The 19128-nt window shown below is 36.0% G+C and overlaps 1 protein-coding gene across 1 annotated transcript; it reads left to right on the top strand.

The window, feature by feature from the left end:
• The first annotated feature begins 12368 nt into the window (after positions 1 to 12368).
• On the top strand, positions 12369 to 17944 carry LOC100670857 (olfactory receptor 8G50-like). The gene is made up of 2 exons (XM_003422084.4): positions 12369 to 13309; positions 17650 to 17944. Exons 1-2 carry the CDS (start codon positions 12396 to 12398, stop codon positions 17696 to 17698), a joined length of 963 nt encoding a protein of 320 aa, XP_003422132.3. The 5' UTR covers positions 12369 to 12395; the 3' UTR covers positions 17699 to 17944.
• Positions 17945 to 19128: the final 1184 nt, after the last annotated feature.

Genomic DNA, 19128 nt, shown 5'->3' with positions numbered 1-19128 from the left:
CACCATTCAGTTCTTCTGGTCTCAGGCTGATGTAGTCTCTGATTGATGTGGCTCTTTCTGTCTCTTGGGCTCATTATCACCTTTTGTCTTTGGTGTTCTTCATTCTCCTTTGTTCCAGGTAGGCTGAGACCAACTGATGGATTTTAGATGGCTGCTTGCTAACGTTTAAGACCCCCAGGCTTCACTCAACGAAGTGGAACTCAGAATGTTTCCTTAATAGAGTTTATTATGCCAATTGACCTAGATGGCCTCTGAAACCATGGTCCCCAGACCCCTGCCCTGCTACTCTGGCCTTCAAAGCATTCAGTTTATTCAGGAAACTTCTTTGCTTTTTGTTTAGTCCAGTTGTGCTGACCTCTCCGGTACTGTGTGTTGCCTTTCCCTTCACCTAAAATAGTTCTTGTCTACTGATGAGTGATTTCTCCTCCCCCTCCCTCCCCACCTTCTTAACCATCAAAGAATATTTTCTTCTGTGTTTAAACTGTTTCTTGAGTTCTTCTAATAGTGGTCTCATGCAATATTTGTCCCTTTGCAACTGACTAATTTCACTCAGCATAATGTCTTCCAGGTTCCTCCATGTTATGAAATGTTTCACAGATTTGTCAGTGTTCTTTATTGATGCATACTATTCCGTTGTGTGAATATTTCATAAATTTCATCCATTCATCCACTGATGGGTACCTTGGTTGCTTCCATCTTTTTCCTATTGTAAACAGTGCTGCAATGAACATGGGTGTGCATATATCTGTTTCTGTAAAGGCTCTGATTTCTCTAGAATATATTCCAAGGACTGGGGTTACTGGATCATATGGTAGTTCTATTTCTAGCTTTTTAAGGAAGTGCCAAATTGATTTCCAAAGTGGTTGTACCATTTTACATTGTCGCCAGCAGTATATAAGTCTTCCAGTCCCTCCACAACCTCGCCAACATTTTTTATTTTGTTTTTGGATTAATGTCAGCCTTGTTGGAGTGAGATGGCATCTCATTGTAGTTTTGATTTGCATTTCTCTAACGGCTAATGATCGTGAGCATTTCCGCATGTATCTGTTAGCTGCCTGAATGTCTTCTCTGGTGAAGGATATCTTCATATCCTTTGCCCATTTATTAATTGGGTTGTCTTTTTGTAGTTGAAATTTGCAGTATCATGTCGATTTTAGAGATCAGACGCTGATTGGAAATGTAGCTAAAAACTTTTTGCTAGTCTGTAGGTAATCTTTTTACTTATTTGCTGAAGTCTCTGGAAGAGCATAGGTGTTTGAATTTTTAGGAGCTCCCAGTTTCTCTAGTTTCTCTAGTTTCTCTTTTGGTGTTTGTGCATTGTTAGTTATGCTTTGTATACTGTTTATGCCATGTATCAGGGCTCCTAGCCTTGGGCCTACTTTTTCTTCCATGATCTTTATCTTTTTAGATTTTGTATTTAGGTCTTTGATCCATTTTGAGTTCCTGTTTGTGCATGACGTAAGGTATGGGTCTTGTTTCATTTTTCATAGATGGATATCCAGGTATGCCAGCACTATTTGTTAATGAGGCTAGCTTTGGGCCTTTGTCAAATATCATCTGCTCATATGTGGATCGATTTATGTGTGGATTCACAATTCTATCCCATTGGTCTACGTATCTGTTGTTGTACAAGTACCAGGCTGTTTTGACTACTGTGGCGGTATAATATGTTCTAAAATCAGGTAGCGTGAGACCTCCCAATTTGTTCTTCTTTTTCAGTCATGCTTTACTTATCCCGGGCCTCTTTCCCTTCCATATGAAGTTGGTGATTTCATTAAAAAATACCATTGGAATTCAGATCAGAATTGTAAGTATCTATAGATCGCCTTCCGTAGCAGAGACATTTTTACAATGTTGAGTCTACCTATTCATGAGCAGGTGTGTTTTTCCACTTATGTATGTCTCTTTTGGTTTCTTGCAATAGCATCTTGTAGTTTTCTTTATGTAGGTCTTTTACGTCTCTGGTTGGATTTATTCCTAAGAATTTTATCTTGTTAGCATTGATTTGGTGATTTCCTCTTCGATGTTCTCTTTGTTAGTGCAGAGGAATCCAACAGATTTTTGTAAGTTTATCTTGTATCCTGATACCCTGTTGAACTCTTCTATTAGTTTCAGTAGTTTTCTTGAGGATTCTTTAGGGTTTTCTGTGTATAAGATCATATCATCTGCAAATAGAGATGCTTTTACTTCTCCTTCACCAATTAGGGTGCTGTTTACTTCTTTATAAACAGCACAATGTTAAATAAGAGTGGTGAAAATGGGCATTTTTGTCTAGTTGCCAATCTCAGGGAGAATGCTTTCAGACTCTCTCCGTTTAGAATGATGTTGGCAGTTGGCTTTGTATAAATGCCCTTTATTATGTTGAGGAATTTTCCTTCTATTCATATTTTGCTGAGATTTTTTATCTTGAATGGGTATTCAACTTTGTTAAATGCCTTTTCCGCATTAACTGGTAAGATCATGTGGTTTTTGTCTTTTGTTTTATTTACATGCTGAATTACTTTGATTGTTTTTCTAATGTTGAACCATACCTACAAACCTGGTATGAATCCCACTTGGTCATGGTGAAATTTTTTTTTAATATGTTGTTGAAATCTACTGGCTAGAATTTTGTTGAGGATTTTTACACCTAAGTTCATGAGAGATTTTGCTCTGTAATTTTGTGATGTCTTTCCCTGCATGCGGTATCAGGGATATTGTCGCTTCATAGAATGAGTTTGGGATTATTCCACACTTTTCTATGTTCTGAAATATTTTTGTTAGTAGTGGTGTTAACTCTTCTCTGAAAGTTTGGAATAACTCTCCAGCGAAGCCATCAGGGCCAGGGCTTTTTTTTTTTTTTGTAGTTGTTGGGAGTTTTTAAATTACTTTGTCAATCCCTTCTTTTGTGATGCGTTTATTTGGTTGTTCTACCACTGTTTGTGTTAGTTTATGTAGGCAGTGTGTTTCTAGAAATTCATCCATTTCTTCTAGGTTTTCAAATTTGTTAGAGTACAATTTTTCTTAGTAATCTGATGTGATTCTTTTAATTTCATTTGGGTCTGTTGTGATATTGCCCATCTCATTTATTATTCTTATTTGACCCTCTCCTGTTTTTCTTAAAAAAAAAAAAAATTTTGTTTTTTGTTTTTCTTAGTTTGGCCAATGGTTTATCAGTTTTGCTAATTTTTTCAAAGAACCAGCTTTTGGTCTTATTAATTCCTTCATTTTTTTTTTTTCTGTTCTCTATTTCATTTAATTCTGCTCTAATTTTTATTATATGCTTTTTTCTCATGCTTGAGGATATCTTTTGTTTCTCTCTATTTGTTCAAGTTATAGGGACAATTCTTTGATTTGGGCCCTTCTTTTTGGATGTGTGCACTTATTACTATAAATTGACCCCTGACCCAAATGTTCTGATAGGAAATGTTTTCATTCTCATTGGATTCTATGAATTGCTTTATTCCATCCTTAATTTATTCTGTAACCCAGTCAGTTTTTGAGCAGGGTGTTATTCAGTTTCCAAGTATTTCATTTCTTTTCCCTGCTTTTTCTGTTATTGATTTCTACTTTTGTGACTTTGTAGTCAGAGAAGATGTTTTGTAATATTTCGATGGTTTGGATTCTGTTAAAGCTTGCTTTATGACCTAATATGTAGTGTATTTTGGAGAATGTTCCAAGTGCATTGGAAAAGAGAGTATACTTGGCTGCTGTTGGGTGGAGTGTTATGTATATCTCTATGAGGTCAGATTGATTGATTGTGGTATTTAGATCTTCCATGTCTTTATTGAGCTTCTTCCTGAATGTTCTGCCCTTCAATACTGGTGCGTTGACGGATCTTACTATTGTTGTGGAGCTTTCTATCTTACTTTTCAATGCTGTTAGAGTTTGTTTTATGTGTCTTGAAGCCTGTCATTAGGTGCATAAATATTTAATATGGTTATATCTTCCGGGTATATTGTCCCTTTAATCATTATACAGTGTTCTTCCTTTTTCTTTGTGGTGGATTTAACTTTAAAGTCTATTTTGTCAGAAATTAATACTACCATTCCTGCTTTTTTTTGATTGCTGTTTGCCTGATATATTTTTTTTTCTATCCTTTGAGATTTAGTTTGTTTGTGTCTTTAAGTCTAAGTCTACAGGCAGCATGTTGAAGGATCGTGTTTTTTATCCATTCTGCCACTCTCTGTCTCTTTCTTGGTGCATTTAGTCCATTTACATTCAGCATAATTATGGATAGGTATGAGTTTAATGATGTCATTTTGATGTCTTTTTTGTGTTTCTTTTGTCCACTTAATTTTTTGTGCTGAGTAGTTTATCTTTATATATTGACATTTCCTCTTTTTCATTGTTTTTGCTGAGTCTTTCTGTTTTTCTTTTATTTATTTATTTATTTTGTGTGTAGGATTGTTAGTCTCCTTGTGGTTACCTTAATATTTACCCCTATTGTTCTAAGTTAGAATCAAATTTTTATATTTTTATATCGCCTTGGCTTCCCTTTCACATGAAGGATCTATGACTACATTTTCAGTCCATGTTTATTGTTTTAATGTTGTCATCTTTTACATAATGACATCACTGTTTACCTGTTTTGAGCCTTTTTTATCTAGATTTATTTTTGTGATTTCCCTGTCTGGGTTGATATCTGTTTGCTCTATCCTGTGTTCTAGTGTTGGGTTAATATCTGGTATTATTGATCTTCTAACCAGAGAACTCCCTTTAGCATTTCTTGTAGTTTTAGTTTGGTTTTTACAATTACCGTAAACTTTTCTTTATCTGGAAATGTCCTAATTTTGCCTTCATACTTAAGAGATAGTTTCGCTGGATATATGGTTCTTGACTGGCAATATTTTTTTCCTTCAATGCTTTGCTTAAGTCATCCCACTGCCTTCTTGCCTGCATGATTTCTGCAAGTATTTCAAGCTTATGCTTATTGACTCTCCTTTTCAGAGGACTATTCTTTTAGCCCTAGCTGCTCTCAAAATTCTCTTTATCTTTGGTTTTGTCGATTTGATTATAAAATGTCTTGGTGACTTTCTTTTCTGAGCTACCTTATGTGGGTTTGAGAAGCATCTTGGATAGATAGCTGTTTCTCCTTCACAACGTGAAGGAAATTTTCTGTCAACAAATCTTCAACAATTCTCTCTGTATTTTCTGTTATCTCTCCCTTTTCTGGTACTCAAATCACTCGTAGGTTATTTCTTTTGATAGAGTCCCACAAATTCTTAGAGTTTCTTCATTTGTTTAAAATTCTTTTTCTTGATTTTTCTTCAAATATATTGGTGCCAAGGGTTTTATCTTCAGTCTCACTAATTCTATCTTCCACTTTCTCAGTTCTGCTTCTCTACCTTTGAGTTGTCTAATTCTGTAATTTTATTTTTAATATTCTGAATTTCTGATTGCTATCTCTAAGGATTCTTGCAGCCTATTAAATTTTTCATTATGTTCTTGAATAACCTTTTTAAATTCTTCAACTGTTTTATCTGTATGTCCCTTGGCTTCTTCTGCATTTTGCCTGATTTCCTTCCTGATCTCGTTCTTGATGTCTTGAAGGGTTCTGTATATTAATCTTTTGTATTCTACCTGTGGTAATTCCAGGAAGACACCTTCATCTGGAAGATTCCTTTATTCTTTGTTTTGAGAGTTTGTTGAAGCGATTGTGGTCTGCTTCTTTATGTGATTTGATATTGACTGTTTTCTCCAAGCCATCTGTAAGTTATTGTATTAATTTATTTTATGTTCATTTTCTGTAACCTAGTTTCTTGCTTTGTTTTGGTTTGTTATGCCCAAATAGGCTTCTTGAGTGAGCTAGCTTGATTATTTTTGCCTTTGAAACTCTAATGTCCTGTCACCAGATGGCTAGAGATGTTACCAGGTATATAAGCCTAGCAGTCCATTCACTTTTCTTGTATTCAGCTCAGATGTCCAGGTAGTTGGTCATCAAGAGTGTTGTACAGGTTCTGCCCTACAGTCTTAGGGGGCAGGGGTGATTGGTGTAAGCACAGGTATCTCATTGCAGCAGATGATCATGCTCTGAACAAGGCAGGGGGCTGACAACCATCCCTGAGTGTCTGTGAGGAAAGTATGTCCCTGTTCCCTAAAGCACACAAGTGGGTGGGTTCTGCAGCTTGACCATGGGCATCCAATGCTTTTTGTTGTAAGCACTGGGAGGCACCACTTATCCTTGGACTCCTGTCATGGGTGGCTAGGTAACGTGTGTGAAGCTACCAGTCCTCAGGCCCTTGATGTGGGTAGATGGGGACCCAAAGTGGTGTCAAACATCAAAAACCCACCTCTCCAGTGCACAGCTGAAACAGTTGAAGTCAGATCTCAGGCACAGACACCATTGCAGTCTGCCATGCAGGGCCTATTCTCCTGAAAATTGCCCACGCAAGTCCATGGAGAGGTGAAAATATTCAAAGTCCACAGACTGTTTGTGCCTGGACAGGAGCCGCTTCTGTCCCGAGATCCCCAGGTTAAGGAGCTGGCTGATTATCTTTTCCCTCAGTTGTTAATTTATTCTTTCTCCAAGGCCAGGAGAATGGCTCAGGGCATGCAGCAGACCTTTTCAGGCCCAGGGAAATCAACAGCCACTGAAGCTGACTTGGGGGCCGGGGGCACAGTAAAATAAATGCAAGTACTTAGCTTTTTCTGAGAGTGCTGTTCTTCTCTGGTTCCGGAGCTATGACTAGACTGTGCACCTCACTGTCTGTCCCTTACGAAACCGTGTTCTGAACACTACTGCCAGCTCTGTTGCAGTCAGTACAGGGGATCATGCATGACAGGTGCCAGCTCCCCCTGAGTCAGGTCCGGCAACTCCTCGCTGCTTCTGAACCATCTCTCCCTCCCCCTGCAGCTCAGTCTGATTTCCTAACTTTGTGTTTGATGTTCAGAACTCCTAGCTTGTCATATGTATAATCATTTCAATTGTTTTTTGGAGTCTTTGTTGTAAGAGGGATCACTGGAAGTGTCTGACTACTTTGCCATCTTGGCCACGACTCCATCTAGTTCTGTTTTTTCTCTCTCTTTTTTTTTTTTTTTTTTGAGAAAAAAAGAATGTTTTACAGCAGGGCATCTACTCATCACATTGCATTATAAACTTCTAATTTCTTACATCTAGATGACGCTTAGGATCATTCAAATTTGAGGAATCTTGTCAAAAATCAATGTTAATTTGTTGTACTTTAATAAAAGGGAACTTTAGAGTTGTCGTTTTTCCCCTTAAGGAAGAGTTGGTTCCTAAAAGAGAGAATTGGGAGGAGAGTCTAGTTAAGAATCACAAACTGAATGTGTTTATGGATCAAGCGGGTAATAGATATATGTTATATATAGAGAGAGGGGTAATACACAGAGATTACTGATTTGAAAAATACATGTTTTGTGAAAGTTTCTAAACTCGAATATGTTTCTAAATTCAAATATATTTCTAAAGCACTGTGTTACTGAAATGAAATATATCCACTGGACTACTTCTTCCCAAGTGCAGTGGTTTACAACTGTTGTTGTAGAAAGACAGGAAAACATAGCAAAGTCAGGCTACCGGAGGGACAGTGTTAGTAAGACATTCCTCATGGCCATAGTTTTTTAACACTCAGCTTGGTGTTGTATTCTGCTTTTGGTGTACTAACTCTTTATGCCCAAACCTTTAGTAAGAGTGCATTATATTCACTAGTCATGGATTAATGTTGCCTTAGAAAAACAAAGGCTAGCAGGAGCACTTCTACAAGTTCCAGGAAATAGTGCATAGAAAGATGAGAAAGACCCAATATAGAACTATTATTGGAATATGGGGGCCAGTTGACAGCAAGAAACAGGCTGCAGTGTGAAATGACTCAGGAGAGGATGTAAGACAAGCACACTTTCCTCAGGTTTAAAGTAATGACCCAGATTGGAGGGAGCATAGGAGCAAAAGGCTGCTAATATGTATGATTGTACTTGAGTCATTTTATTAGAATTTTTTTTTTTAACGGTGTCCAGGATATTACCTGCTCTGGAGACATGCAAGTTACATTATTTTATTGAAAGTATCTAAAGAACATTTTGAAATTTACTTATGATGCAATATATTAGTAACTTAGTATACTACTGAGTTTTTGAAGACCCCGGGTGATGCAAATTGGTAAGCTATTCAGCTGCTACCCAAAATATTAGAGGTTAAATCTGCTCAGAGGAAATGCCTGGAGATATTTCCAAAAAGATCAGCCATTGAAAACCCTATTGAGCACTGTACTACTCTGACACACATAGGGTTGCCGCGAGTCAGAGTGAACTTGACAGTGAATATTTTTTTTTAATTTATATTTTTTTACTAGGTATGATTTGAAATCACCTCAAAAGCGGTGTTTTTTGTTTTTTTTTTTGGTATACACATTTTTTTTGTTTAAAAATCAAGCTCAAGCCTGCTCAGATTTCTTAGGGAGGTATTCTTCCTAATTTTTAAGCTAGTTTTTACTTGATTTCAGAACTTTGCATTCTTAGCTACTAGCAGGTTTTAAAATATTTTTGAAGACAAAATGGAATTCTGATATATCTAAAATGTAATTTATTAAGTTGTGAAAAATGATTAAAGAGATTTAACTTAAGACTTTTTTGTGAAAAAAACTACAAAAGACACTTTTAACTTTAGATGGTTTTTATACACTACATATTTAATATACAAGACAGAAAGTCAAGTTTTAATACAGGATCTAGAATGATTATTAAAAAAAAACTCTTTATAATATTGCTTGAAATGTTTGTATGTTATGTTGTACCTGCACGATCTCATGTATTTGATTTTCAAATGAAATTAATTAATCTTCTTTTGAATGTTTATCTGCTATACTTCATTACAACTATTGCGAGCATACATTTGGCAATGTAAGAGATAATGATTTTTTTGTCAAAAATGCCTTTGAGAATTTTGCACCCCAAAAAACACTTTTTCAGTCCTAAAAATCTTATTATTTGATATTAGATTTATTATACTGTTTCAGGTATGGTGTGTCTAAGGACAACTTAAGAAGCATAAATAATAATATATTCCCCACGTCTATGTCTTCATTGCATCAAAGAGAAGATCTGCAATGATACAACTCCCTAAAAGGCAAAAATTGTAGCATTTACCAATCCATAAGTCATTTTAATCAGAGAATTAACATCATTTTTTAGTGTTTTCAGAAGCACATCTATTAAGCTAGCAACATTTTTAAAGATTGCAAATATTGCTTTACTTTTCAAAACAAGTCAAATAATAGTGTACCTGAGAAGGTAAGCAGTTTTTCCTGGTACTATTACTGAACAATAGACAAATCACTTTAAAATCATAATGTTGCATTGTTCCAATGTTACCTAGAGATTAACAGGCCCTCATTGTAGAAGAATTTCTTCACAGTCATGGGTAAACTCTACTGTTGTAGATAAGAAGCTTCAACAAGAGAAAACTATTTCTTATTAACAAACAAAAGAAAACCTTTTAAAATATAATTATTTAAATTTCAGAGGCTTTAATTTTAACAATAATCTACAAAGTAGTAAGTATGTGAAAGTTGCCAGTAGCAAAGATTGAGATTACTTTATAATGACCTTCATCATTACTACTGTACTTGAAATATCCTGGAACATGAAAGCAGAGAGCTCCACAGATGGTGCAATATTGGCTTTACATTTGCTTATTTTCAGGCATCACTTGCAGAGTTTAAGCACAAATACCTTCAGCAAACATTTTAGTGACAGAATTACACCTTGCTCTTATACAAAGAGAATTTTAGATGAAATTGGCAATTTCGGAAAGATAATGGCTTTTTCACTAATTTCAGATTGTGAACTTGGTTATGTCCCTTTTTCTATCCACCATTCATAAAGCAATCTGAGCATGGATAAATGTTATATGCAGGATTCATATCTGTGAGGTCTAGTCTAGATTTTGTTCTACATGGAATCACACAAAAATGTTAGTTATTCTACCACAATTTTTCCAGCTCTTATGTTCTTTGAATGTAGTATGTATCTTGCACAATCTTTATTTTTAACAGAATCATATTTCTAGAGGATACCAATATTATTTCAAGTCTTTTATTATAAATTTTATTCCCTATAAATCCATTGCCACTGAGTCAATTCCAATTCATAGCAACCAATAGGACAGAGTATAGCTGTCCCATAGAGTTTCCAAGGACCTACTGGTGGATTTGGAGTTTGAATTGTTGACCTTTTTGTTAGTGGCCATCTCTTCACCAGTACTCTACCAAGGCTCCCTTTATTTCCTATACCCATTGCCGTTGAGTCAATTCCAACTCATAGTGACCCTATAGGGCAGAGCAGAACTGCCCCATATGGCTTCCAAAGAGCTGGTGAATTCGAACTGCTGACCTTTTGGTTAGCAACCATAGCACTTAACCACTACACCACCAGTGTTTCCCATAGTTATGTCAAATTTTTCTGTACAATTAAGAAACCATCATCCCATCTATGATGAAAATCCACAGGGTAACCAAGAACACCTCACATAAGTTTCGCAAGTTTCAGTTTTTTCATCTGTAAAATGGGGGTAATAAGCTCATACCACATAGGGCTGCTGGGGAAAATATATCAAATATTTATGAAGTGCTGGGACAGGTCTAATGACATGGAAAGCGCTGAATAATATCACCCTATGATAAAAAAAAATTATGATAAATACTAATAACATTCTAACATTCAATTTTATCTCAAAGCTCTTTTTCTTGTTTTTGATACATCATCAATCTTTTATGATATCTTTTGGATCTTCTTATTTTGAACATAGTAGAGTCATCACAGTACCCCATGCCGGGAACTCATCAACTTCCTTCAATTCTCACATTTCAGAGATACACACATTGTTTCTGCTTTGGTCTTTAATTCCCTCAAGGGATTGATGAATACCTGGTTTGAAGGTGAGTACAAAATTACCAAGACAACATGCCTAAGACTTGTTAAGACAACATGGTCTAAATACCATGCAAGGTTTCCATTCTGCAGCCATGGTCCTCCGGAACAAATGCCCCAAGGGTCACGGCCCATGTCAGGTTATACAAGAGTATGTAGCACATGGTGCTTTGGGAATGAATGAGTTTTACCTTTAGTCATAGGAAATTCTGACTTCTCATTAGAAAACGCATTTCCTTCCTGAATGTGGGTCTCAATTTGAGTGATATACTTAATGTCAGTGATTCGGTTACTTTCTCTGGAAAGCCATCATTTCTATATTTTTGAATTGGTGCCAGTAGACAAGGTACTCTCTGAAGGGAAACCAGCCTATGTCAGTGGCCAATACATTTTTTTTTTTTTTTACTTTACTTTACATCAATACTTTCTCACATTAACTGCAGTGAATGATTTCTCTGATACACTAAAGATATAACACAGGAGAGCAGACATGAGTAGCTAAAAGAAGAATCAGAAGGGGAGATGGGGAAGGACCCACTTAGAGACAGATAGGCCTTTTCTCATATACTGATCACTTGTTTACAATATGCCTAACTATGGGCTAATGGAAACACTAGTGGTATAGTGGTTAAGTGATACAGCTGCTAACCAAAAGGTCGGCAGTTCAAATCCACCAGGCACTCCTTGGAAACTCTATGGATCAGTTCTGGGGTTGTTATGAGTCAGAATCAACTCAATGGCAGCGGGTTTTTTTTTTTTTTTTTTTTAATGGGCTAATATTTAACCACTATGAGCCTAATATATAAAATAATTGTTGTGGAATCTCTGGGTAATGCAATAAGAAGAAAGTCCTGCTGATCTACTTCCAAAAAATCAGTCATTGAAAACCCCGTGGAACAGAGCTCTACTCTGGCACACATGGGGTCACATGAGTCAGAATCAACTCTATGGTAACCATACATAACTACTGCTAGTATTTGTTCTTCAGAAGAGTTGAGAGGATTGCAAATAAGGTATGGAAAGTGTTTTGTTGTTGCTGCTGTTGTTAGGTTTCATTGAGTTGATTTTCAACTCATATCAATCCCATGTGACAGAATAGAACAACTCCATATGTTTTTCTAGGCTGTAATCCTTACACAAGCAGATTTTCATGTCTTTCTCCAGCAGAGCCACTGGGTGGGTTTGAACTGCCATCCTCCAAGTTAGCACCAAGTGCTAAACCATTATACCACAAGGACTCAGAACACTCAATATTTTAAGTTATCAAAATGGTTCTTTGGATGTCAAGAGACAGGTCAGTACTAAGACCCACTTTTATAGCACAGAGACAAAAAAAATATAATTCCATCTGATGTTTATTTGCATGGCCTATAATACTTGGATCCCAGAGTCTTCAACTTCTAACATAGAGGGGGGACAGGGAGAGAGAATTGGAGATACTTAAATAATATGACTTGCATCTGTTTCACACTGTATAAACATCTACCTCAAATTTCTTATTCTCTTCCTCCATAAAACTCCAGTGGAAAATGGCAGCAGAAAATCACTCCACAGTGACTGAGTTCATCCTTGCTGGACTGACAGAAAAGCCAGAACTCCAGCTGCCCCTCTTTCTTTTCTTCCTAGGAGTCTATGTGGTCACAGTGCTGGGGAACCTGGGCATGATCACACTGATTGGGCTCAGTTCTCACCTGCATATTCCCATGTACTATTTCCTCAGCAGTTTGTCCCTCATTGATCTCTGTTATTCCACTGTCATTACCCCCAAAATGCTGGTGAACTTTGTGACAGAGAAAAACACCATCTCCTACCCTGAATGCATGACTCAGCTCTACTTCTTCATTTTTTTTATTATATCAGAATGTCATATGTTGGCTGTGATGGCATATGATCGCTATGTTGCCATCTGTAAGCCATTGCTTTACAATGTTGCCATGTCTTATCAGGTCTGCTCCTGGTTGGTAGTTGAGGTATATATGATGGGTTTGATTGTTGCCTCTGTTCACACAGGTTGCATGCTAAGAGTGGTTTTCTGCAAAGCTAAAATAATCAACCATTACTTTTGTGATGTTTTTCCACTACTGGAGCTCTCCTGCTCCAGTACTTATATCAATGAAGTGGTACTTTTGTGCTTCAGTTTATTTAATTGTTTTGTACCAACCTTGACCATCCTTGGCTCCTATGTCTCTATCATTGCCAGCATCCTGCAAATCCGCTCCACTGAGGGAAGGTCCAAAGCCTTTAGCACATGCAGCTCCCACATCTTGGCGGTTACAATCTTCTATGGTTCTGCAGCATTCATGTACCTGCAGCCATCAAATGTGGGCTCCATGGACCAAGGGAAAGTGTCCTCTGTGTTTTACACCATTATTGTGCCAATGCTGAACCCCCTCATCTACAGCCTGAGGAATAAGGATGTCAAAGTTGCTTTAAATAAGATCATTGAGAAAAGACTATTTTGCATTAGCAAAGATTTATAATTCTTGGGGAATATTCAGTAAGGTAGTAGTCCTGAGACAGCAACATATATACACAATTTGTGAGATTATTTCCAAGACTTGATTATTTGGAAGAAAAATCCCAAAGATAAGACTGGATTCACAGTGTCATATAGAAGACAGTCACATGGAGGGCAGTATCAATTCTAGAAAGTCCCAGAGATCACTCATAACAACCCATATTACCTGTAATTCTTCAAAAAAAAAAAAAAAAAAAAAACTTCAAAGGCCTTCATGTGGGAAGGTTATAATTTATATTACATGGAATTTGCCAATTTGTTAGATAAGACTTACCTATCATAATTAATAGAATGATCTGTTTGGTCTTATTCTTTGATGGTAATGCTTTGTGTGTTTGGCCTTTGTTTACTAATAAGTGTTCCAATAAACTCTTCTGGAAAAAAAGTGAACTCTAAATTATTTTTAATCATTTCAAATCTACAAAATTCAATCCCTACTAGTTACTGAGGGCAGAGAACTGTATTAAGGAATATGGGGCCAGATGATGGATGATAAGAGGTAGTTCCTGCCAACAAGATGATAACACTGTGGTGGAAGAAATTGGTAGAATTATCATGGTTAAATATATTATGTGTATTTTTACGTATTTCTTTATGCAACTTTCTTTTCTTCACAGTTTGTTTTGTGCTACCAACTCTTTTTTCCTAATATCCTATAGTCATTTTTCCCTATTTCTAGAGGTCTTTCTTTTCACCCATATTTCACAGATGTAGAAGTGACAGTCTTTGATTATGCATTTAAATCATATGCAGCACTTATGCACATGTGAAAGTTAAAATTGGAAAATTGTTTTCTGCCTAATTACATGTACCTCTCTTACCGAAAGGCTCAATATTTATTCTAGAAAAAACTTGGCAGAATCATTTTGTAGCCACTGAATAATTGCCTGAGGCTTCAAGTAAAAATTTGTGCATCTACCTCCTTACCTAGTAAAGAGGAGTTTAAAATAGAAAATGTGACACAGGTGACAGTTTGGAAAGACTTCCAAGTAATAAATTCCCCCCTCTTCCTCTTTTCCAACTAAGGTTCCATTGATGCTTTTTAGAACAGCAACCAGGAAACTCTTATCAGTCCTCCTGAGAGTCAATAAACCAAAATAAATAAATAACTCTCAGCAGCTTAGCTCCCATCAGGTCCTTCTGCCAGTTGCTGAGCTCCCATATCCTTTCTTGCTGGTGGTAATAGCACCTGAATGTATTTCTCCATCTCTCCCTAGAATGGTTCTTCAGACCCGTAAAGATGAGATATTTCACTTCCTTTTAAAAATACTTTCAGATAACAGCTTGTGGGGGTGTTCTTTCTAACACTTCTGAGATTTAAAGCCTCCAAAACAGTTGTATTAAGAAGACAAGCATGGACATCCGCAGATAACATCATGCCCTTGACTGATCATATCTACGAAGCTATGCCTAGAGGCCGAGTGCACAGCTTCTGGATCTGTTTTGACCAAGTGTGAGAAATGACCACTGGATAAAGTGTATTTTTAAAATCATCTGACTAAACTGGCATTCATAAAACTGCTTGCTTTGTCATTGGCTTGCCATCAAATAGGAAACATCTCAATGTGATAGCTCCCTTTACCTCACCGAGTAAAATGACAAGTTGTCATGAGAGAGGTGAGGATATTTCCCTCTTTGGAAACTAGAAGAAACTTCTTTCCTGGCTTTCTATGTACTAATCAGTCTTTATCTCCATATTTTATGTCTTAATCCTGCAAAAAAAATCTGTGTGTATATCTGTATAGACAAATATATGTATGTGATCTATGTATGTATATGTATTTACGTGCAACATATATGTGCATGTATCTGTATTATATGCATAAATGTGTATTGCTTGGATACATTTTACAAGGGCTATGTGTAATTTTTATTTTACTACTCCATGCATTAAAAAAAAAAAAATCCAGTAAGAAACTTTTTTTTTTCCACTAATGGGTGATAGGTTGAAATAACTGTTTATAAGAATTGTACACATTTCATCAAAAAATAATAAATGTTGACAGGTTGTGGAGAGATTGGGACACTTATATACTGCTGATGGGAATGTAAAATAACACAATCAGTTTGGAAATAGATTTGGTGCTTCCTTCAAAATCTAGAAATAGAAGTACCATAAAATAGGATCTAATAATTCTACTCCTTGGAATATATCCTAGAGAAATAAGAGCCATCACACAAATAGATATATGCACACCCATGTTCATTGTAGCACTGTTCACAATAGCAAAAAGATGGACACAACCTAGGTGCCCATCAACAGACGAATGGATAAACAAATTATGGTATATTTACACAATAGAATACTACACAAAGATAAAGAACAACAATGAACCTGGGAAACATCTCATTACATGGACGAATCTGGAAGGCATTATGCTAATTGAAATTAAAAAAATAATAACTATATATATATTTTTTTATTAGTCAGTCACAAAATGACAAATATTGTATGAAACCACTATTATAAGAACTCAAGAAAAAGGTTTAAATGTAGAAAAATACATTCTTTGAAGGTTATGAGGGTGGGAAAAGGGTATTCACAAACTAAAGATAGTAGAAAAGAATTATCTTAGGTTAAGGGAGGGACAGCACACAATACGGGGGAAATCAGCACAACTGGACTAAACCAAAAGCTAAGAAGTTTCCGGAATACAACTAAACACTTTGAGGGACAGAGTAGCAGGTGCAGGGTTCTGGGGACAATGGTTTCTGGGGAGTCTATGTCAATTCGCATAACAAAGTTTATTCACAAAATGTTCTGCAGCCCATTTTGGTGAGTAGTGTCTGAGGGCTTAAAAGCTAGTGAATGGCCATTTAAGATGTATCAATTGGCCCAACCCACTTGCAGCAAAGGAGAATGAAGAACACCAAAGACACAAGGAAAATATTAGCCCAAGAGACAAAAAGGGCAATATAAACCAAAGACTCCATCAGCCTGAGACCAGAAGAACTAGATGGTGCCTGGCTACCACCAATGACCATCCTGACAGGGAACACAACAGAGTCCCTGAAGGGGCAGGAGAAAGTGGGGTGCAGGACTCAAATTCTAGCAAAAATACCAGACTTGATGGTCTGATTGAGACTGGAGGAAGCCCAAAACACATGGCTCACAGACTCTCTGGTAACCCAGAACTAAAACCATTCCCAAAGCCAACTCTTCAGAGAAAGAATAGATTGGACTGTAAGACATAAAATGACACTTGTGAAGAGTGTGCTTCTTAGTTCAAGTGAGACTAAATGGGCAGCTCTTCCTGTCCAGAGGAGAGATGAGAAGGCATAAAGGTACAGGAACTGGTTGAACGGACATGGGAAATCCTGGGTGGAAAGGAGGAAAGTGCTATCATATTATAGGGATATCAATGAGGGTCACATAACAATGTGTGTACAAATTTTTGTATGAGAAACAAGCTTGAGCTGTGAACTTTCATCTAAAGCACAATTAAAAAATAAATAAATAAAAGAATTGTACGTGTTTCAGAGGATTTATTTATATATTAAAACTTTCTAAATTTATATATTAAAACTTGTTAATGACAATAAAATTGTCTGAACCATATCTAGTTATTCTGAGAATGAGTAGCAGACATACCATTCAAATATTAGAATAGATATTAGATTCCAAAATGGGAATAAAACTCTACCATAAAAATGAGAAAAAAAGTAACCTTGAAGGAGGAAGCCTTTTACAAGTTGGAAAAGAAAAATATAAAATGCATAGGAGTTATCTGCCACCATTATCCTTTTTGGTTGAGTTGATTTCAACACATAGCAACCCTACAGGACAGAGCAGAATTGCCCTATAGGGTTTTCTGAGCTGTAAACTTTAAGGAAGCAGATCCTCAGGTTTTTCTACCTCAGAGTGTCTCATGGATTTGAACCTCTGAACTTTCAGTTAGCAGTCTAGCACTTTTCCTATTTTGTCACCAAGGCTTCTTTCTTATATAATTATTGATAAGCAAAATTTTCTACAGGATTTATGGATAGTTCTATCACCAAATTTTTGCCTTTCTCACTCCAATTTGCAAAAATGACTTAAAAATAAACAGATTAAAGCCCTTCATCAATCAGTTATTAAAATATTTCAGGTAAAGTCAACTAAGAAAATTATTGCCATTATTTTATTTATTAATTGTAATTTTTCTTGAAAATGATATAACATTTAATAAATATTTTGATGATGAGATCTTATTATATCTTAGGCTGAATTATTTTCTGAGCTTCTGCTCCTGGGCAAACTTCATGTGATTTGAAATCTCTCTTCCACATCTCTCCTCCTCTCACTTGTTTAATCTCTTTTACATATCAGAATAGATTGAGTCAACATATACGCTACATTAATCCTGTCTCATTAACATAACAAAGACAACCCACTACCAACTAGGATTATAACCACAGACATGCAGGTTAGGATTTTTAACACATATTTTGAAGCTACATAATTCAATCCATAAAATCCTCACTCTAAAATTCATGCACACGTGTTGCCTTCATTTCCCTATCCTAAAAATTATAAAATTATGGTGAACACTTCTTTGTTTATTCACTTCAGTTCAGGCATACAGATATCTTTGTTCACTTATGTTTAGTCTATACTAACTTATCTCCAACCTTCTTTCAACAATTTCATTTAGCACATTTTTATTGAGACTTGCTATAAGCAAGGCATTGTACTTGGCACTTTTTTAAGTTCACAGTCTAGGGAAGAAGAAAAACCTGTAAATAAATCATGAAAAGTCATACAGAACTAAATGATTAAGCGTTAAATGTAAACATAAGTTCATGGATATATAGAAAATGGTCTTATTGACTTGGCTTTTCTTTTGTATCTCAAATATTATATTGGATTTTATAGGGACAGGAGTTGGCAGATGATGAAAGTTGAGGGAACATGATGGGTCAAAACCAAGAGCCTACCAGTCGCCCTTTTGTAGAATAGCCAAAGTATGCAATACTTGTTGGGAAATAAAAGAAGAAATTATAATAAAAATAATTTGTTGTTAGATGGTACAAATCTTTGAATGACATGAAAATTGTTCTGAACTTCATTTATAGACCATAGAGAATATTGATGGCTTTTGGGTTTAATATCCGTAAAATAATTGTGAATCTCTTTATTATCATGTGTATTTATGTAAAAAGGACCAACAGGAAAGATATGCTAAGAAAATAAATTATGGGCATCATTATGCAAATGAAAGTGTTGGTCAAATCAAAGATATTTTAGAAAGAAACTCAATAGATTGTGATTAAAACAACAACACTAACATTTATGAAGTTCTCGCCAACAGCCAATAACTGTACTAAGCACCTTCCAGGTGTTATTTTATTTAGTTTTCTCACGACCGTCAAGAGATAGGTATTGACATCTCTGTTTTTGTTTCAGAGGTTTGGAGAGTGAAAATATTGGTTTATCGTGGAGTCCTGGTGACACAAATATTAAACCCTCAAATTCTAAACTGCTAAACCCAACCTTCACAGGAGATAGACCTGGTGATATGCTTCCATGAAGACTACAGTCAAGAAAATCCTGTAGAGTCATTTTACTCTGTCACATGGAGTCAATACGAGTCTAAATCAGCTTGATGGCACCTAAAAACAACATTAAAAAACATTGGCTTATCAATTTTACATTTATTTTTATTTTTGGTGACTGATAAATATTTTACCACTAAAAATTATCACAGCCTCTCTTCAAATAATATCATACCATGTCATTTACAATGCAGGAAATTTACAATATA

The sequence above is a fragment of the Loxodonta africana genome, chromosome 15, assembly GCF_030014295.1.
Source record: "Loxodonta africana isolate mLoxAfr1 chromosome 15, mLoxAfr1.hap2, whole genome shotgun sequence".
Classification (NCBI taxonomy): domain Eukaryota; kingdom Metazoa; phylum Chordata; class Mammalia; order Proboscidea; family Elephantidae; genus Loxodonta; species Loxodonta africana.
The sequence above is the reverse complement of the archived record's forward strand: the minus strand, read 5'-3'. Positions and strand labels throughout refer to the sequence as shown.